The sequence below is a fragment of the Semicossyphus pulcher genome, unplaced genomic scaffold (genome assembly GCF_022749685.1).
Source record: "Semicossyphus pulcher isolate SPU_LCO1_2020_fin unplaced genomic scaffold, fSemPul1.0.p SCAF_14, whole genome shotgun sequence".
Taxonomy (NCBI): Eukaryota; Metazoa; Chordata; class Actinopteri; order Labriformes; family Labridae; genus Semicossyphus; species Semicossyphus pulcher.
This window is the reverse complement of record NW_027211648.1, coordinates 17,478,531-17,500,872: the sequence shown is the minus strand read 5'-3', so window position 1 is coordinate 17,500,872 and position 22,342 is coordinate 17,478,531. Positions and strand designations below refer to the sequence as shown.

General features: G+C 42.7%; 2 protein-coding genes across 2 annotated transcripts; both read right to left on the bottom strand.

Moving 5' to 3' along the window:
* Positions 1 to 478: 478 nt before the first annotated feature.
* On the bottom strand, positions 479 to 5,304 carry vsx2 (visual system homeobox 2). The gene is made up of 5 exons (XM_069662356.1): positions 4,878 to 5,304; positions 4,577 to 4,661; positions 4,005 to 4,128; positions 1,162 to 1,342; positions 479 to 876 (listed from the first exon to the last, which is right to left on the bottom strand). Exons 1-5 carry the CDS (start codon positions 5,302 to 5,304, stop codon positions 479 to 481), a joined length of 1,215 nt encoding a protein of 404 aa, XP_069518457.1.
* A 4,494-nt stretch (positions 5,305 to 9,798) lies between these two features.
* On the bottom strand, positions 9,799 to 21,709 carry lin52 (lin-52 DREAM MuvB core complex component). Its single transcript, XM_069662273.1, has 6 exons — positions 21,691 to 21,709; positions 20,477 to 20,551; positions 20,345 to 20,382; positions 20,142 to 20,208; positions 19,914 to 19,997; positions 9,799 to 10,108 (listed from the first exon to the last, which is right to left on the bottom strand). The coding sequence occupies exons 1-6, from the start codon at positions 21,707 to 21,709 to the stop codon at positions 10,053 to 10,055; spliced, it is 339 nt and encodes a 112-aa protein (XP_069518374.1). The 3' UTR covers positions 9,799 to 10,052.
* Between the last annotated feature and the right edge of the window lie 633 nt (positions 21,710 to 22,342).

Genomic DNA, 22,342 nt, shown 5'->3' with positions numbered 1-22,342 from the left:
AATGAAAACACCAAAGACTACAAGAAAACAGTTTTTAAAATGTGCCTTAGTGCGAGAGATTAATATATCAAGTATATACAGCATGATATAGGACAACAAATACTTTCTTTCTCTGTAAAGAGTTCTGTCGGTGGGATGGTTTATCTCACATGTCACCATTTGTAAACTGTACAGCAATATGAAGAAAGACCTTTAGACTGATGAATTTGATAAATGTCGCTCGTCTGGCTCTATATATAACTGTAGGGTCTATATACACAAACACTTTTACTCCCGCTCAGTCCGATGTTCTCTAAAGTAATAAACAAAAACAGCCGTGAATTTGGGAGTAAATCAGAAAAAAGTGCATTTGCATCTTATGTGCAGAACCACTGACGGCCACATGAGTTTTCTTCCTAAAGAAGTCCAGTTTCAGGCCGGCTCGGAGAAGTCAATGAGGAGGGAAAACCTGCTGCTGAGTAACAGTCCTCAGAAGTCTCTACGGACTCCTCTCCTCCTCTGCTGGACTCAGGGGGTCGCAGGTTTTCTCCTCGGCCGCCTGTCTTTCTTGTTTCCCCTCCTGCAGTCTGTCATGTGAAACCGTCCCCAGCACTTTGGCACTGTGCTCCTGCGCCTTGGCCCTGAGTGCAGCTATGCTGTTCTCTCTCAGTTCCTCTTTAGAAATGGTGGACTTGACCTCTGACCTCTTCTCCTCGGCCTCGGTGTCCTCCGCCCTCTGAGAGCTCGGCTGCTGCTGCTGCTGCTGTTGCTGGGGCTGGTCGCACTTTCCTGTGGGCGGGGGAGCTCCTGCTTCTGCAGACTTTTTGTGCATCCCTGCAAAGAGTTGCGGGTATTCAGATTTAGAATAGCGTCTGTTGATTGGTAAGCCATCTTGGACTGTAAATAGCAAGCAAAAATAGTTCCGGTTTTAGATTAAAATGTTTGAATGGAGGATGGCGATGCATGGCCAGGGTAGAGGATGAAAATATTTGATGTAGTGCAAATTCTTCTCCATGTTTTCTTTGCTTTAAAGTGTCATGCTATGCAAACTATAGCATCTATCATTCAGTATCAGTCCGCCTATTGCAGTGAGACACTTATTTGTATATTAAATCATGATAAATTGACATGATGAGGCAAAGGTACCGAATGTTTGCGGAGACAGTAAAACAGCGGCCTCACCGAGCAGCCAGGGGGCGCAGGACTCCATGATGCCGTCCTTTGCGGACTTGAGGATGGATTCAGGCAGAGGGATGGAGTGCCTCACCATGGCTCCGTACAGGCCGTACTCCGCCATGACGGTGCTGCGGCCCCAGCACTTCTCCCTCTTCCTCCACTTGGCTCTGCGGTTCTGAAACCAGACCTGGGACAGGAAGGGACACAGTTATTAGACACCGACACCCTCACACTCACCACAAACAAACCCTAATAAGCCGGTATCTCCGTTATGAACACTGTTGGGCTGAAACTTGGTGCATTTCTGATTCTTCTTTGGCTCTTTGATGATTACCATAATTATCCTTAAAAAAGGGCTCGGATCGAATTAAGATTGGTGCTCCTTATAACTGACATGGTCTACATTACGAGTGACCTTCAATCTTTTTGGGACAGCAAAGATTGAACTTCATGAGATGAGTGTCCCTTGTGACTGCAGAGGAAGCAGACTGCTGACATCGAGTAACTAACTTTTCTTTTAAGGGTCGCAAACAATCGTACTGCACCCTGCAATTTGCATTTCCCAAAAGGGTTTGGCTTTATTGATTGATAATTAATTTACTCTCGTTTTTACATTAGTTAGCTATCTATAAGACTACACTTTGGATCGACAGGTTGGATGCTGTTGATCCTTTTTATTTTGAGTGCTTGTAAATTAAAATAGGTCCCAATTGTTTGTGCATAATTTACTGATTCAAAGATTGTTGTAAAAAATCGAATTGACAACTGCAGACATGACGTCTTAAGTGTAAAACCTTTAGTATTCATATTAGTATCATTTCAAGGAATTAACGTCCTGAAACGGGATTGGTTTGCCTACCCGGCCACCCAAAAGCTCTTATTAATAGCATCTAACTGACCTGTATATGAGTTATAGGCATATGTTATGTTATATGTTAGAACATATAAATCCTATATTTACTTTTTGATAAGAAAATTATAAATAAATAAATAATAATAATAACAACAATAAGTTTAAGCATTTTAATAGTGATTCTAAAGAGGACCTCTTTGGAACTCTCTTGTGTGATTCAAAGTAACTTAAGACAAACAACCGCTCCGTTTGGATTCACTCCATTGATTTCCCATAACCCCCTGCGGTTTACAGCTGTGAGGTATCTGTGCCTCCTGTCAGAGCTCATCTGCAGCTACCTGAGCTGCCATTACAGACCCTCTGACACATCCAGACTCTACACTAGCACACACACCCTCTGCAGGCTGCGTGTCAGCTCAGAGAGGAGACAGTGATTGTAACGCGTCAACACAGGATGCTTGAACTCTCTGCTCAAACTCCTCTGGCGGAGAGGAGGGGAGGGGCTCAGAAGAGGGGGCAGATATTAAATTGAAAACGATCAAAACTCGTTTTTTTTTCCTCTGGTAATTCAGATGATAACCCTTATTTCATACACGATACTTTTTTTCATGAGAAATTGCTTCTGTGGCTCTCAAAAGAGAGGCAGCGTGGAAGCAGCGCGGGGGAGTGACCCTGGGGCACGCGCAGGCTGATTGAAAAATAAGTTAATTTCAGGCCCAATCGATGGCGGCCAGGCGGCCAAATATCACGGGAAATTAAACTACCGGGACTCGGGGGAGCCGCGCTATTGACCCGTGCTAATAAATTCAATGTAGTTATTTCATTTGAACTCCCCGCGTGTCTCCTCCAGCAGCAGCCTCACGAGCTCGTCTGATTTAACTAATTACACTCAATGAGAAAATTGGGTGTTAATTTTATTGAGGATGGGAGCTTATTTATTTATTTCCTTTTTATTATTTATTCTGTTGCTGCGCGTAATGAGAAAGAGATTAAAAGGCGGCCCGGCAGATGGATGGTGCAGGTCACACTGCAATCTCCTTCCGCCGCGAGAGCTTGATTAGGTCGTTAGCGGCTCCTTCACGAGGACAAATTGTTTCACATCCAACTGAAGCTGATGAGAGATGATCTCTGCGGAGGAGGAGCTGCAGCTTTGTTCAGACAGGAGGAGAGCGACGATCATCGATTTACTTAGAGCTGATCTGCTCTTAAATATCAGCGCAGCCTGCACTCAGACATATTACTACACCACGTTATGATACATTATATATAGGTGCGTATTAATTAGGTAAACAAGGCTATATTTGCCTTTAAATATAAGAAGAATTTAAAACAAATATTCCCTCTGTTTTTATATGTTACTTCTGATTGGATATTTATGATGTCATCTTAAAAAAAGGTTATTAAATCGAATAGGCTATTTAAATACAATGAAATTAGCAACATCAGTCTGTGGTATAACTAATAGAGAGAAATTGCTGCGATTATCCAGACGTTCTTTATATATATTAAAGAGGATATAATATAAATCATTTATATATTTTCCCCTTTTATTATTTCATTGTCTGTTGTTTCTTTTTTTAATATTTAAAGATCAAAGTGTATTTTTGCACTGAGCCTAAAAGTATTAAAACAGCCAGCATTATTATTTCTTTTAAATCTAGCATTGTCTCTTAGATTAGTTAGCTTAAAGTAGCGCCTTTAACACCTTATGTTGGACTTAAGAGGTTAAAAATACACCGTAATTCATACGTTAGTGACACATCCATTTAGACTCGATATAATGATAAATAAACATTAAAAAAAATATATGAAACACATCTCTCTTGCCAATAAGTCCTATAGGCTAATTTAATTTTTAAAACAACCATAATCCAATGAGCAGGGTGCCTCAAGTACTTTTTTTTTGATCGAATAATCAAAGTTTTTTTTTGATCGAATAATGAGGTGTCAAAATAATAACGATAAAAACAGGGGTCAGAGCAGAGCTTATTGTTACCTGTATCCTGTCTTCAGGCAGCTCTGTCTTCATGGCCAACATCTCTCGCGCGTAAACATCCGGGTAGTGCGCCTCGTTAAAGGCCTTCTCCAGCTCCTCCAGCTGGTACGACGTGAAGATGGTCCTGTGGACACGCAAATATCACGTTTCAATATGTGGACATGTTAAACACATGTTCAATCATTTAATGTAAGGCTTTATAGGCTTATTAGGTTTTAATAAAGGCGGAAGTAAAAATGCAAAAGGTAAAACAAGAATGGTGTTTCAATAATAGCCACTTATAATAAACTCTAGTATTAATTATGTGCATGGCTGTAAAAAAAACAAAATGTGTAGCAAAACAAATCAGGGTAAAAAAAAAACACTCCTGGATTTTATTAGGACTGAAAATATAAACAGTTTTAGGGGACTCTTATTGGACTCATACACTGTATTTATTTATGAAAACACACTTCTTATCGTACACTGAAACATTCCTTCTAAATGATTTTATTTATGCTGTTTGACGAGGAAAAAAACAGTCATGAGAAAAAACATATGATCAGCCACTGTGAGCAGAAATGCACACTAACCTGTGCCGTCTTTTCTTGCGTTTTTTGCTCTGATTTACAGAAGACTTTGACATTTTTCGTTCGTTTGACGATAAATCCTCCGAGTCTGGATTCAAACAAGAAGAAAGCATGACAGTCAGTACCATGTAAAAGTCTTAAATGATCAATGCAACACTGCTTTTGTTTTTACAGTCCATTGCATTCCAATAAATCAATTTAAAATCACACATAATAATAGCAATAATAACATTAATAATCATCATAATAGTGCTAACATGTTAACCAGTATATTTAGCCTCAGTATTACAGTGTGTTTGCTGACCTGAGCTGGCGGACTGGCTGGTGTCCAGCCTCGGGCCCGCGGACCTGCTGTGGGGCTGCAGGTGAACATCTTGTGCGTCCTGCAGCACCGTCTCTAAAAACGCTGGCTGGCTGTAAAACGACGGAATCCCACCAGGACCGAGTAATCCCATCCCCACTCCCATTCCCATGGCGGCGGGCCCCAGCAGGGACCTGGCGGCGATCAGGTGCGCCCCGGCCGGCAGCGAGCCCAGCGGAGTCCTCGGGGCCGCGGAGGGCTCCTTGTTCAGCCCCAGGATCTCCTGGATGCCGAAGCCGGTGCACCTGGGCGGCGGATGAGTCGCGCTGCTCTTCGGCTGGTGGCTGTTTGTTCCTCCATTCGCTCCCAGAGAGGTTTTCTCCGACAGATTTAAACTTTCCGACAGCACAGCGCCTTGTTTCCCCGTCATAGTGTCTGTGATGCTGAAAAAAAGGCCCTTTTTCTGACTAAACCGTGTCACAGGATGGTCCCCAGTGCATGATCCTCTGTTTAACACACAGGAGTCCTTTAGAAAATGGTCCTTTTATCCAACAGGTCCATCCCAACAAGAGGCAGCAGCCAGCAGCCAATCAGCTGCAAGGATTCAGGATTCCTGTGGATCATGGATGCATTATACGCCCTCTGCGATTCATATCTGCATTTTGCTCAGCACTGTATGGAAAAACGCGCGAGGGATTTAGGAAGCAGAAAGAAAGGAAGGAACGAGGTGACTTCAAGACTGCAGGAAGAAAGATGGAGTGCTGCTGAACACGACAAAAGAACCTGAAATCCTACAGACATCACATACGAGAACGATAAGGGACATTAAAACCATTATATTACACTTAAAAACATCATGCATTAAACCAGTATAAACTCACTGCAGATATATCAGTCTGTGAGGAAGTCAGGCCTAATTAAATCGTCTCTTTCACACCTCAATTACCTTTGAAATGCTGCATGTTTACAAAATTACCTCAATCTTCAAGAATAAATCAGTATGTATTGCGTTTCACTGAGTGGTTTACACAAACACACACACACACACACACACACACAGAGGGAGAGAGAGAGAAGAGCTATGATCGCTCAGTCCCTGGCTCACGCGCGCAGATAATTGATCTCCAGATGCTCTGATGGGAAACTCATCACACGCGAATCAAAGACCCTCCCAAAAAACGACAGCTGGACGACATGGAGCCGCGCGAGCCTGCAGAGCTGATCACACAACAACAGCAGCAGCAGCAACAACAACAGTAACACAGAGCAGATTATATCACACAGGAAACAGAATGTGAGACTTAACCTTAAACTATTCATGTAGGCCGATAAAAAGTAATCATAATAATAATAATTGGCTTAAAATTTGAAGTCATTTAAAATAGATTTGCACTTAATAATAGCTAATTAAGGTTGCTATAGAAACGTATATATGGGCTGAAAAGTGTAACTTTAGGTTTATTTTGGGTCACGTGATTATTCTGATAACCCTTATATAAGACACATGCCAAGTCCATCCTTTCTTCTTAGTGTATCAGTGTCAGAGGCAGAAAATGAGTGTTAATGCTCTCATTATCGTGAAGCTAATTTTACATATGAGCGCAAAAAACAAATTAAAGTGCATAAATTATTATTTATTATTAATTTCGTATTAGCGTAGCATGAACTCGTTCGGAAATCGCGGAAGGCCCACTTAGTGCATATGGTGCAAGTTCACAGTATGCATCCACTAATAGCTTGCGTAGAATGACCAAAGAGTGAATGCCAAAATAATGTCATAAGACAAAGCAGGAAACTTGAGTTAAATGACGCACATGCGCAGTGTCATTTAGGGAGAGATTCGTTGCGATGATCTACACGATAGACATGTAGCGACCTGATACTAGCGGTTGAAACTTTAAGTCATATTTGTATCAAACAGTGAAATGAGCTGCTGATTAAGAGGGAGAAAATATCGCTGCTGGTCAGCCAGTTGAAAGTAATTAGGGCCTATTTAGCGGAAATGCTATTAATGAAGAAATCAATGCTATCAGGATATGCTAATGACGCATCAGCCTGTTGGGATCGAGTCATTTATTAGCATGGAAGCTGTGAGTCAGGATGACCCGTCAATTACTGTTCCCTCTCACTCCATCATCACTCCCGCTGAAATCCATACTGACTTCTTCTTTTCTTCTGTTTGTTTATCTCATCTCATCTGTGTGTCTTTCTGTTAATAATACATCTCCTGTGAAAATGGCTGCCGGTTGATTTACATGCAGAGGAGAGGCTGCCTAATAAGGCTCGAGATTAAGGGAAGATTTAGTTCAGTCATTCGTGTAGATTGGGTTTGCCCATCAAAGAGCTGCAGGATCTGACGGCTGCAGATTAAAAAAAGCAAACAGCTGTTGGGATTTTTTTTTTGTTTATTTGCACCCCCCACACCCATTCCACCCAACCACCATCATCCAACCTCGCATCCTTTCTCTGTTCCCTTCGAAAAAGGCCTAAAACCTGTAGAAAGTGAGCTACACACTGTCTGTAACCTTCAAACAGGTGTATTCCTGCTGCAGGTCAAAACCTGATAAGCAGCTGTGAGAAAAACGCCCACTTTAATAAATATCACATCCTGCTGATACAGTGGTAAAGCTTAAAATGCATTTGTGACAAAGGATAATTTTTTTTAAAGGAAGGTCATAGCAGATATATCTGAATGCATTAAATGATCCGCAGCAGACAGATTTGACGCGAAAAGAACAATCTCTCTGCTAGTGATATGATGCGTTCAATGTCTCTTTTTCTTTGTTCGTTTAAAGCAACTTCGCTTTAAACATGGGGATATACTGCACGTATAAAGCTGTTGTGCTCAAGTTACATCCATGGTGTTGTACTATGGGGTGCATTCAGGCAACTTGATGACAGCACACATGTAGAGCCGAGTCAGGGGAAAAACTCGAGCACAGCCGGAGCCTCTGCTTTCTCAAAGCACTTTGCAGGGCGTGATGTGATGCGAAGCCCTCCCCTGCTTCACCCCCTCCTCTCCCCTGTACAGGGAGAGTTTGCAGGCCCCGCAGCTTTCTCATGGCTCCTCCACAATAGCATGTTTGCTAGCTGCCCGTCGGCATTGCTTAATTAGGCGAGCAGTTGATTAATTTGCACTAATTGACAGCTAATTTAAGGACTCAGGGCACATCGGATTGACGTTTGTCGGGGCACACAGGCTATGCGAGGTCACGGCGGAGCACTGCGGAAGGATGGATGGATGGAGGAGGTGGGTCTTTTCTCCTCCGTATGGATGAGCAGCTCTGATGGGACTGACCCGTTCCTGCAGCGGGCTAGAGGGAGGGAGGCAGCGGATGACAGGCAGCCAGCAGTGCGTTCAGCGTATTGAGGATGTCAGGTCGCTTACCACGTCAACGCTCAGCTCAGCAGACTGCAGGCTCATCGGTCAGCAGCAACAAGTGTCCGCATGCAACCAGTGCCAGCAACAGCACGGTCACTTACAGGGTTTTAAATGCTTATAAAAACTTAGAGTTAAACATATGAAAAGGAAGTTATACGCAGATTAGAGGACCTTTTACTTCACTTGAGTATTTGTGTCATGCTTTAGACTTTATAGGCCTATTCTTACATTTCAGTGTAAAAATATTACTTTAACAAATAACAAAATACCATAAATCTTGCTATTAACATATGTTTAAATATTTATTAAAACAATAAATGTTTTACTTGAGGAACATTTAATTGTAGAGCTTTAACTCTATAGCCCATGGCCAGATTATTGATATGTAGGAATGAGCTTGTACATATCCTTTGTCCAAAAGATTAATAACTTATTATAACTAATTCGTACAGCCAGAATTAAATTGGCTCTCTACCCTCTTGCTACCAGGCCATGGTGCGTTCAGGGCGCCACTCGGATAATAATTAAGGGTATTTTGATCACTGTTTACATAGCCTTTGTAAAATAAAATAAAAAGAAAAGAAAACTAACAATATCAGGGGAGAGTTAAAAATGAATTAGCTCATTATCCTCCTGCTACCAGTTAAAGGTTGCGTTCGAGGTCCCACTCAGGGATTGATATGGGGTATTTAAATCACCTTTAACACAGCGTATGTTAAGAAAAGAGAAAACTGACAAGCCGTAAAATGTGGTGCGTTCAAGGCCCCACAGTCACTCTCCGTGGCCCACGTCTTTTCAGTAGCACACACGGAAGTCGCTCTTTTTTTAACCTGCAGTTTGTGTAAAAAAACAAAAAAACATCCATAATTCGTCGACGGGGTGAACCAGGGTCCGCGTGAGAAGCAGGGGGTGCAGCCGCGGAGGCAATGGCGGCCTCTGTCCGTGTGAATCGGAAAGACGATGAGGGGCTTATTAGCGGCCTGCGGAGAAGTGTAACTTGTTGGGAGTGAGCGGCCAAAGCTCCAACGACATCTCCAGCCGAGAACAGTCCGAGGCATTGTCTTACCTAATTATGGCGGATGGACTTCTTTTTGTTTCCCTTTCGGCATGCCTGTCTGATTCCCTTTTTGCCCGGCCGCTAGCTCCGACAGGGCTGAAGTGTGCTAATTAGAAAAGAAATGGTCCTAGTAATTATGTCAACTCTCATTAACAGCGATGACAATGAGCAATATTATTTTTACGCAATGTTTTGTGTAGGAGACCCGGCTTCCAATGCTCATTAAACGGAAAACATGGTCCGGTAGCCGGGAAAGCACTCTCATGTCCGAGCTGCTAACAGGTCCGTGGGCGGAGGGGTGCAGCTCTCTGTGCAGTTATTGCCCTGATTAAAGACCTGTTGCATCACCAAAGTTAGCTACTGCGGCTGCAAACCGAGTCATTCAAGGCAATCATCTTTCCGTTTTAAAACTTTATTATACAACTTCACAAATTGCAAACAATGTAAATAATGTTTAAAATAGAAACAAGAATAAATAGAGCACATTTTAATTAACAAGCTACAGAGAAATTCTGTGAAAACTGATAATTCATGTAAAGTTTCCAGAGACGTGAAGGCAGCTATCTAAGAGGACAACAGGTGCACTGAGGAGTTTGGAGAGAAGAATTGGCTCCAGTTTAGGTTTGATTGCAAAGTCTTTGAAGTGTGTTGTAAAGATCTGACCATGTTCAGAGTAAAGGCAGGTTCACCTCGCAGTCCCATGTTTCTTGTTGCTTGCAGAGAAATAAAACGAAACCTGTCACTTCTTGGGCCTCTCCAAGATGTTCAGAAACTTCCCTCTGGTCATTTCCCTGGCTGGAAAACAAGAAAAACACATCAGATATACATGATAAACCTTTGTGCTGGATCATAGACATAGATTGAATGAGATAAAGAGGACTCTAGGTTCGCTTTACACCCTTCCAACAATCTCTGATAAGATATTCAAATAAGAAAAGTCTTCCACAACATGTGCCTGCAGCTCTGAGCTCTTCACAACTGTTGTTTAGCAATGCAAAGCATGAATTTAATATCTGCAGTGTCACACGGGGAGGTAATTTATACAAACATCTGTTCATTCAGGACATGGAAAACAACATTAAATGGAGACTAGCTACCTTGTGATGTGCCTGATTGCTCTCTTAATGTAGTGAGGTGCAAGTAACACATGCATTAAAGTGTGTGTTTGTGTGTACGCAATTCAGGAAGATGAGAACAAAATGTCTTTATTAACCTCAACTTGAGGAATATGGACATCGGCTCGCTGGCACAATAAGAATACAGGAAGCACTTTAAGAGCAATAGCCGTGTAAGCAGTAACATGGACTAGTAGTAAATATGTTTATAAAAATTAACCCTTTAGGCCCGTGGTTTCAAACTGGGGTGGCAAATTAATCTGAGGGTTCGTGAGATGTTTGATGAGATCAGGAATAAAATATTGTGCTATTTAATTTTCAAAATGTTCATAAATATTTGCCACTCTTCCTCCAAACGGTTAAAAGCCAACAAAAAAGTGAAACTAAAGAGCATTGTTCAAATCTTAAAAGGCCCTACACACCCAGATGTCGGTTGGGATCCATGTAAAGCAGCTTCACTCTTTGCCATAGACAGATCTACAACAGAGTTGTCCCTGCTGAGGGCCCCTTTGTCAAACCGGTCTACAGTGGGAGAGCAATGTGAGGCTTTTCTGTCATAAACAAACCCTTGCATCTCTCTGGAGACGGCGGGGACTTTGCTGCAGCAGCATCAGAAACCCTGGAGAGGCAGCATCAGGTACAGTAATCACTCTTTGTTTCAGATGAGATGAGCATCAGCTCCTCTGCAGCTTTTATGAGTTCACGTCAGAGACTCTATTCAGTGTCTAACTAACGTTGTACATCACGGATATAAAAGCTCAGAGCAGCTGAGAGGGGATTGATTTCAAACGGACATTTAGCAGGAAGACATCCGCCTTCATGGAGGAATGTGATGAGGATGGCTGCTGTCTGCCTGTGTGCCGCTGTGACGGGGCCCCGCCTCCCCCTGCCCGCGGCGGCTAATGAAAAAGCAGGGCCAGTTAGTAATTTAGATGAGTCGCCCAGTGTGGAATGATAATGGTGCATCTGGGCGTGGGGGCCACGTCACCTTGAGGTGTCCCTCATTAGGTTAAAGATGATGCTAATTGGAATGGGAAGGATTCATTTTGCACTGTGCTGTCTCTTCAAATCACCCTAAACAAAGTCATCAGGGGACCCCTGGACATGCAAAGGGTGCTTTAGATTGAAATCAAGCCATCGAAATTAGGAGAGGGAAAGCAATTACATTGGGATGACCCTGAAGCCGAAGAACGTAGATGTCACTTTCTTGTTAGGAGCAGTTTCAGGAGGAACAGCGAAGGGAAGCGGCTCATATTTTAGATTTTTAACGTGTAATGCTTCTCTCTCTCCTCTTATCGCTGCCTCCGTCTCATGATGAGCCCTAACTGTAAAACAGATCAGTGAAGGCTGCGCCACTCCTCCTGAGACCCCTCGCCCCACCGAGCGTCTCATTAATTAAGGTTCACTTCAGCCTCCCTCTGCTCAGAGAGAAATATCATTGATATCATCACATTAAAGACCCCATTAAACATAAATCAGAGCGCAATTTATGATGTGTGGCTCCCTTTTTATAACAAGGAAATACAGGGGAAAGTGTTGTGATTGGCAAGGTGAAGGTGGGCTCTGTGTTGATGATGAGGCAGACCGAAACATTAGCCAGTGTTGGCAGTGTATGAAAGGCTGGGAAGAAAGTAATATGAACTCTAACTTAAGGCATACATGATTGGCCTTTTTAAATGCCATAGAAAGATAAGTAATGAGGTTACTCGTAACACCCACCAAAACTCTTTTCAACTTTCTGCATTTTCAACTGGTGCCTAAATACACCTGAGTGAACATCCTGGAAATTCTACCAAACATTAAAAAAAGGATTCTATATTTAGTTAAGATGGAAATGTGTGTGTATCGCTGAAAGCAAAATGTGACAAAGTTTGAAGGAAACAAATAACGGACAAAGTTTGGAGCGATGAGCAGACTGTAACCTTCCTCAAATTAATACAAAAGCAAGCAGGAATTTAACATTTCCATCATGTTTGCGTTATGTTTTTTGAGGCTTTCTATTAATTCTGTCATCTCACTATGCCTTCTTCTTCTCCAATGGTTAATTGGCACCTGAGTATTGTGCAAGGATTAGTGCCACCAGAATGTTTATGTCATCGAACCGATACAACTACTACTAATAATAAAGCTGTAGTGGGTTATAACAATCATTCGAACATATATTTTTCAGATTTCCAAAAAATGTAATTAAAATGAGAGCTTTTAACTTAGCAAAATGTCTGAGCACCATTAAAGAACTCAAAAAATGAAATGTATTATCTTAAAGGAACAGTTCGCCCCTGGAGTCAAAGCTGGTGTTCTCTGTAATCAATAGATACGATAATATTTTTAATTGGTGCCATAGCTGTGGAGAAAGTTGTACTAACAGCTTGTGGTTTCGCCCATTCTACATTCCTACAACACCCAGCGTGCATTGCGCCCCTTCCTCTGAAAGGAAGGGCCCAGCGAGAGAGGCTGGAGTGAAATACTACTGTTTCGCTGCAGGCAACGGCTCAGAGCGGTGCAGAATCAGAAATATGACGGGAATATACCGGTGGATTGTCTAACAAATCTTCAGGTCTGCAGTCTACATTTCAAACCTGATGATTTTGAACGAGACATGACATCAGAGGCGGGCGTCCTAGATTGAGGAAGTGTAGTATAGCGAGCTCCCTGGCCTCCGCCAGATGACGCGTTTTACGTAACGGAGGTTTTCCAGGGCCCATTGGAGAAGCGGATAGCGTCCTTCTATCGCAAGTGTGACAGTATTATGTATTTATTCATTACATTTATTAGCACATGTGACATGTGAAAATGTCTTTCATATAAAAGGCAGGTAGTAAAGTAAATTTCAAAATGTAAGGCTCAAAGAAATGACTTGGAAAACGTGATGATGATCAGATTATTTGTATTTGATTGTTTCACTTTGCTTCTACGTTATCTGAAGTTAACAGCAGTTAATACTTTTATAAAACGATTTATACAGGAGCTAGATTTGCCACAACTGACTGTGTAAGATGTACGGAAACAGAAGAAGTTAGAAACCCTCTACAGCAGACACGCACACACAGTCACACACACTTGCTTTGTCATACAACATAGGAGATCAATACTGATTAGGGGGACTTAGAGATTTGTTTAGTTGATTAGAAAGGTCAATTACTAATTTTGCACTAAGTTAATCAGCATCTTGTTACGACTGCCATCCATACTAAATGACACCTTATGGATCGTGCAGGCCTTCTCCTCGCCCTGTTGATTTGTTGCTATCTAATTATCATGTAGCCCTGACTGTCTTCAGATTCCATCAGACCACCATGATAGGGCAGTGAACACGGCCTCATCGCGCTGTATGTAATCATTTTAACCTTATTAGATATTCTTGGCTGCAATCCGTTTTTATCCAAGCAATTTCAAATCATTTTCATCCATAAATAGACGCAATAAAAACAAACGGCTCTGCCTGGTTATGATCAGAAAGAGGGCTGAGGATGAGAGAGGCCGGTATGGAGCAGATAAAAGAGCAGCTTCTTGTAGCCCCCAGCTCCGACATCAGCGCTGTAATCCTCTGGATGTAGATTTGAGCCTGATTACTGCTGCTGAGGTACATCGTAACAATGGAGATTAACCTATATCTGGAAGCAGCTAAATATGCCCCGAGGCTATTTAAAATAGTGCCCTTGTCTGAAATCAAACTAAAACTATGAGCAAGATGTTCCTGATCTGCGCTCACAAACCAGTTTCATGTGTTCAGTCCCAGGTGTCTCGGATGTAAATGTGGCGCTGTAACATCTCACTCTCCCCTCGTTTGCGGTGAGTGATCTGGGTGTCATTGTCACAGCCCACTCCCAGCCCCCCACCACAACTCCCCTGTGTATAAAATGAGAGTAATCATCACTTCGCCCCCTCCTCCCCCACTCCCGCCTCTCTCGATGGCACGCTCCCGCTGAGCCGCCCGCCGGACCCCTGTTAGCTCCAAAGACAGATGACCACCTGGGTTAACTGGAGTCCTGGACCCCGGCCCCCCGACTGCCCCGATTCCCTTTCATTAAGAGTAAAGAGGACTTATCTGACCCTCACTGCCCATCTCTGCGCGCTGCTCAGCTATTACGGGCTGTAAGCTTTATTTAATGGATTTAACATCCTCTTTCACCGCCCTCCTCTCTGGGGACGAGGGCGACACAGAGGAGAAACACTTGGAGGCACACACACTCAGCCGACACCCTCCCCTCCGGCTACACATACACATGACGCTCATGTTTGTGTTCAAAATTCAATTACCCACTTATTGATACTTCACAGGGATATTTAAGATGCAGACACGAGCTGTGATTTCCCAGGGGAGCCACTGGTTCCTCTTTATGTCCCAACCGAGAGGGCCCACCCCTCCTCTCTTCCTCCACCTCCTTCTCCTCCAATGCATTCTCGCCTGGCTGACACACACATACACACACACACACCAAAACAAACACATCTGCCCCTCCCAACCCCTGCCCCAGCCTGCGCCTGTTCAAGAGGTGTCCTTATTAATAGGCAATCAGTCAAAAATCATTCATTAAAAAGCCTAAAAGGTTTTACACCCGCGCTATGATTAGCTGGGAAAGAAAATCCAATGAATTCCTAATGCCTTTATGGAAATGAGGTGTCATTTCCGATCTGCTCAGGGAGGCGGCAGGCTGGCAGAACTGAAGAGCGGTGTGTGAGTGTGTGTGCGTGAAGCTCTGCCTGCCTCTGCTTTCACACAACTCCGACACTGATCCTGCTTAAGATATGGACAGGCTCTATCAGGTGCAGCTGCAGCCTGCTACACAGAGGAAGCAGAGACTCATTTCATGCTCTTGGAAAATGTGTGCAGAACAATGTTCAAACAATGGAACCATCGCCATGGCAGCGGCGCTATTACGAAAAAGCACGGCCAATAGTTCAAAGCTAATAACACCGGGCCCATTAAGAAGATAAAAACAGAACTTTTAAAGCTGAAATCTCCTCCACCCTTGTTTCACTTTCCTTACAAGAGACATACGACAGCACTGCCATTCATCGCACCTACGAGCCAACAGAGGACAGACACAGAAGAGTAGTAGAGGTGATGAGGAGGAGGAAGTGTGGTGGGAGCGGCGGCGGTGTGGAGGCATCCCCTGTTCCTCATTCAGCGCCTGTCAGCGCAGGCACTTCATAACGGCCCGCCCCGCGGTCAGCCCGCCTGATGGATTGATGGAGGCACATTAGCGCCAGTGGAGCCCAGTGAATGCAATCATATTCAGCAGCGGCACGCTTCTAATAGGCCGGAGATTGATCCTACGGGCGAGGAGGAGGAGGAGGTGCCGGTGAATGCGGGGCCCATTAGGAGCTGTCAGGGCAGGGCGACCTTCAGTCTCACCTTCACACAGGCCGACGCAACAGGGGTCAGCCGGGGTCTACGCAGGGTGGCATCACAGCGGGGGAAAGGAGGGTGTCTGTGGTGCTGCTTGAGAAGACAACAGGTGGTCCTACACCCAGGACACACTGAGTGATGAAGTTTCTACCATAATATCAGAGGTTTTGATCACTCAAATATGCTGATATCACCTGCATGTTATAATTTCTAGGGCCTCACATGATAAGTGACACTTTTTCTAAAATGATTTGTTTCAGGGTGAGAAGAACCAAGAATATTCATATTTAAGTCCTCGGCCCAGACAGGATTTCATTTCAACTAAAGGTGACAACATCTAGAAATTTGTGAAAAGGTTTATGTCCATAGTCAACATTTAACCTTTGCTGAGTGGCAGCTTTCACAATATTATCAGCACATTAAGCTACACCATAACACATTTGTTAAGCATGTATCCTATTTGGTGTGATTTGAGGATCTTTAGTGATCAGTTACTATAATGTGTTGATTTAATGTTAAAGTGCACATTCTTAACTTCCGCCGGGGTCAGCCCTACACATGGGTCTGTATGTGACTGACTGACTAACTGACTGACTGAGTGTCAGTACTTTCAGAGCCATAGAGAGAGAGAGTTGCGACATCACAATGGCGGATCATGGAGCATATTGGACCTCCACTGACGCGACTCTCTGTCTATACGGCTCTGGATACTTTGTTCGGGGAGTAGGCGGGGCTGCTCCTCAGGTGCTCGTCCTCTGTCCTCACCTGCTTTTAAACACATTGTCATCGGCCTCATAAGGACAGTCCTTGTAACACATTGCCCACAAAAGCGCACATTGACCTGATGCGTTCAGCCACATTCTAGGTTTTGACCTAGTCTTGCTAGCGCTAAAAATCTTTATTCAAAACTCGAACAATTGGAGCGTCGGTTTAGCTCGGTGGCTAAATCGTGTGTCCCATGTACAGAGGCTACAGTGCTTGATGCGGCGGCCCCGGGTTAAACTCCCACCCTCTGCCCTTTGCTGTATGTCATCCCCACTCTCTCTTCTCCTGTTTTCGACAATTTCCAGTGTTCTCTCTACCTCAAAAAATAAAATAAAATAAAATAATTGAACAAATGTTAAAATATGGGGGAAAAGTTTGTAGATCTTCAGTGTAAAAGTGAACAGACCGTTTGAAGAACTTGAAGTTCCATCAGGGGTGCACGAAAGGTACACTCTCAGCTGGCCTCTTGCACGCCCTACTGACCTATTAGTAAACTCAAGTTATGTTGTTTCCTATGAAAAAGGAGGATACTAGCTAAACAAGCCAACCCGAGTGAATAGCGGCACAAAAGCATCTCAGTTGGTTGTGCACTGTAGATGGCAAAGATGACATAAATAAAGCTGTCCACTTCGCACAAAGCAGCTGTCAAACTCTAAAACAACAAAAACACTGCAGAATTACAGCTAGCTCACCACCCACGTAAGGTAGCAGAGGAGCAACAGATGAGCCCAGCAACTTTTCATCTGCCTGCTTCTAGTCAACGCACTTAGCTTCAGCTTTGTCTGTAGCTCATAAAAATCATCTTCACTGCTAAGATAGCAAGATTTATATGCAATGTTATTATTAGTTCTAATCTCATTAATACAGCCTCAACTTAAAAATCTAAAAAGGACAGATTTTTCTAAAATACATGGAGGACTTCAGATTTTAGCACCTTGGCAAACTGGAGTTTCACAGACACTAAATTCAGTCCTGACAAGTGACATTTTAGGAGCTGTCCCTTACTTAGACTATGTGTCAGTATGTCCCAAAAGCATCACACTGACAATACAGTCAGATTATTTTAAGGTACTCACTCAAATTTGTCACTCAGCCCTACAAGGCCTGCAAAATTGGAACAATTGCAGCGCCGGTTTAGCTAGGCGGTAAAATCGTGGGGCCCAGTGTGTGTACAGAGGCTACAGGCCTCAGTGTGGCGGCCCCCGGTTCGACTCCCACTCTCTGCCCTTTGCCGTGTGTCCCACTCTCTCTTCCCCTGTTTCCAACACTATCCTATCTCAATAAAGGCACCAGTTAGCCTATCAGTTAGTATTTGGTAATCTTCAGCATGTCTAGCAGAGTCTACAGTAGAAACATTTTCAAACAGCATATCTAAGACGTAGAAGTGTTAAACGGCACTCTGTGGCCTTGAGCCTACAAGTGTGACAGAGCACCATCAGCAGCTCTAACAGTTTGGTGCTCTTTAACTCAGGCCCTCCAGCGCGTCCCAGAGGAACACTCAGCTTTCAATTACCTCCAATAACAGCACTTATCAGAGTCCTCAGCTTTCCCCAGGGACCCCCAGGCTTGATGCCCGTGCTCAGCGGCCTGCGACAGGGGCATTCATCATGGGGTGGAGTAACAGCTGGGGCCTGAGGAAGAGGCACGCGTCAAAGCCCTCTGGGACCAGACCGGGCCAGCGTCATACAGCCATTATTGGAGGTGCAGGTAGGAGGAGGGCTGGGTGGGTGTTTAGGGTGTTTTATATCAGATCCATGTTAATACATATGTAGAAACATGAGTGCAGCAGAATCTGCAGAAACCACTAGTACTGCTTGAGTACACTATGTGTACAGGGTGTTGGTGTTCTTGCAATAATGTTTGCTCCTGGTTCTCTTCCCCACTGCGGCAGAGCGGGCGACTTTTCACTGCCTGATTGTGCTCTGCCCATTAACCAGCTCCCTCTTTAATGGTCCACATGTTGCAGGGGGAGGGGCAGTAAATCCTGTCTACCCCTGCCCCTCGCTCCGCCGTGCCTCTGCAGAGTCTCGTTTACGGGCACTGAAGAGTGCACAAACATGATGAAAAAGTAGCTGAGATTTACAAGGCCTCCCCTGACAGCCAGGAAAAGGAGAAAATTAAACCAGAGAGCATTAAACAGGCACCCATTACAGGGCTGCTCCGACACCCATAATAACCGTCATTGTGTCCCGTCATCCTGAGGTACATGACATGATTGCAAAGCCTGCAGGCCTGCACCTGTGACGTCTAACATCTTTATAACAGCCAGATTACACTTCTCTGGGTTTAGAGACGTCAGCGAGGTTAGACTCTTTTTCAATTTAATTAATTTGTGACTTGTGGTCGGTGCAAATACAACACATTCTACACAATCTATAACCAGTTTATATGTGTTATTCTTATGCAGGTTATTCCTGTAGTGTCTCTTTTTGATATTTGTGAATTAAAAAACTGCAAATATTAAACATTTCCATCGGCCTGAAGTCTGCTCCCTTGCCTTAAATCTGATAGATAATTAAGTATCATTATATTAATACAGAAACACAGACTGTCTTTGTCGAGTTTGACAAAGCAGTGCGTTCATCTAAAGCCACTACAAGTAGATCTAATGCTTTTTCAGCTCTCTACATCGGATCACGTTATCTCCCTATGTTCAGGCTGAATTTAACTGACCTGGAAATAAAATAAATGTGCATTTATTTATATTTTCCATCCCAGTAAGAGGGGGCTATTCCATAAGTCTTCATTGCTTCTGTGCTTTTTTCACTGGAAAAAATAAACACCCATTTTTCTGAGGAAAATACGAGCACTTAGCTACATCTCTCTAATCCACACTCCATAAGGATTATGACAATGGAAGCAGCGGGGAATGGATTAAAAACTAGATTTCGCATCCATCAAATGCTTGGGCACTTGTTGTATGGGCTCGTGTGGGCAAGCCATTGTCTCTTACCTTTTACAGTTCAACAAGATTGACCTAAATCCATTGTTTTAAAAGACCTCAGAGTCCACTTATTTATGCTGTTTGACTGGAATGGAGAGGTGATTTTAAATGAGAAAGTTTGAACATGATCGTACATGCAAGCCGATGTGCTCTGGGCCTGTTTGGGTTTGAATGTGAAAGAAGACCGGATGCTTTGAGATACACTCGTTACAGAAAGGCTACGAGCACCATCTAGTGGTGACATCTGGGTAAATCTGCAGCTTCTGATTAACATCAAATTATGTATTTTGCAGCACTGCATTTGCAAAATTGCCAGTGACTTAAGTTTTTTGTATCAGTATTTAATTATAAAGGCATCTTTACTGTTATGTGTGTACTGTTATGTACTGTGCATTGTTAGGTTTGTGTTTTTCATGTACTCACACTCCTCTAATCCCAGCTGGTAGGCGAGGTTCTGAAGTCCTTTGACCTTCTCCATCAGGTTAGCTGTGGTCAGACTACCCAGCTCTGCAGGAGGATAACATAACGAAAGCTCTTAGCTATATGGATGGAACTAGTTTCAGCAAAATGTTATGAGGATTTTAAATCAAGATTATTTCTGCTGCTTTACACCAACTACTGCAGGTATATGGTTCTAGTTTTGTACATTACCTTTCAACATTTCAATGTCCTCACTCTCTAGTTCAGCCATCCACTTGGGGGGTGAGTTAGTGATGGGCTGTGATAAAACAAACACAACAACGGTTTGAGTAGATATCTCATGACAGATTTATAGATCTATATATTACAGTATGTCAAGTCTATTTAATTATGTAGTTTGTAAATCAAAGTGATCCACGGTGCATCTTACTCACATTTTTACACGATGCAGCAAATTCTGCAACTCCGGGCACTGCACGAGAGGTAACAGGAAAATCAAGATTATGACAACATAAAGCACAATAATATGGTGAGTCTGTACACAAGTGTCGTAAAGGTAAACTTACACTGCTCTGGCCACAGGTCTGGTGACGCTCTGTCCAACTTCTCAAAACTCAGCAAAGAGGATTCAAAATCATCACCTATCACAACAGATGAAAGGGTTTGTTTTTTATAAGACAAATGCATAAATTGTCTGTAAATTGTGAATTAAAGTACTGGATGTACATTTTTTCAGGCATGTTTACATCTTAACTACAAAAGAGGAGGAATTAAGGTGAAAAGGTCAAATTGCCACAACAGTTAAACCAACAGAGCTGAACAAACACTGTCATTATCCGTTTTACTGAACAACTATAAACCCAGTAGTGCTTTTTAGTTAGTTGCAGCCTTGTTAAGTATTATTTATCTTGTCATTTCAATGTTGTCACAGGACAACTTATTTCTTTGTCAAAAAGCAAAGCAAACATGCTAACATGTTAAAATAAGCAGATATTTGGTAGAATATCCCATTAGTTTATCAATAGAGTATATATACCACAGTATATTTAGCACATCAACATGCATAAAAATCACACAATATACCAAATGTAATGTATCATCATGGAAAATAACATAAATATGGAGATGAAGGTTTACAACTTGCAAATGTAACAATATATCTGCATATATGTACACATATCTTATATTATTCTGGTCACCATGGTGACAGAAGACTGCAGTTTTACAACGACAAAAGAGAAACTCGGTATATTGGCACAGCGGTACAAAAAAACATCAACAACTGGATTTAATCTCTAATAACAATAGTATATTCAAGGCAAAGCGTAAAAAAATCGAAAGAGTACCGTCAGTAAAACCCGTAACAAATCACGATGTTTGTAAACAACACATTATAACTGTTACACGTGAGATACAAAGAGGTGAATCAGCCTGTAAATAGTACAGCAGTTAGCTGTCGATGTTTGAACAACATTGAATATGTTTATAGCTAGCAGCACCCACAGTTTGATCCCTGTTGGTCAAGATGTACGATGGGTTCAGGCTTGTTCTGTCCTGAGCTTCCCTGTACTATGGACAGACACAACACTGAGGCTAGTGAAGGCTTTAGCCAACGGTAAAAACATCTACAAACTGTAAAAATACAGCGTTAACATGTGTATTCTGTTGTCCCGGGATGTTCGTGTCAGACAGCATGTGAGTCCTTAACAGTATACCGCCTTTAAAAATGCCAAATATACAATTTTTACACGGCATAGCAGGGTAAGGAATTAGAATTTACCTCCATTTGGAGACGCCATCTTCACAATAAACATGTGACTGACGGCAGCCAATCAGAGGAGCCGTCCTGGGAGTTTACGTGTAACTGCGTACTTCACAAACGTGCCAGCAGGCGGCCTTCCTAGTTTGTTGTCAGAGTATGCAAATCAGCGTCAAGGTGAAGTAAGACATATATACATTATATACGTTAACATTATAACCGTCTTCTTTGGTTGCATGAATATGTAAATACAGCTGTATGTCAAGCATTGTATTATTTCTCATTTTCTTGTTTTAGGCTATTGAATGACTTAGGTTATTATTTTCTGTCCCTATTTAAACATAAATGTAGATGAGTTTCAGACATTATTGTATTCTGGTTTTATTCAAACTGATTGAAAATAGTGTGTGTTCATTTTGTGCTTTTGACCTCCAGCTGTGAATAACTGACACTGTAAAATATAAAATTCCCAAATACAGAACTCAGTAGCTAACTAAGCTAAAGATCACAGATAATAATCAAAAAAATTGCCCCTTTTTTTTTCTTAGACACCTCTTAAGTTATTTTTAGGTGTGAACTGAGGCTTGGCTCAAACTACAGGAGCTGTTAGCTGATCTCTCCCATGATTGTCTGCAGAGTAAATTAAGTATTAATTTGCCCCAAAAAATGATGT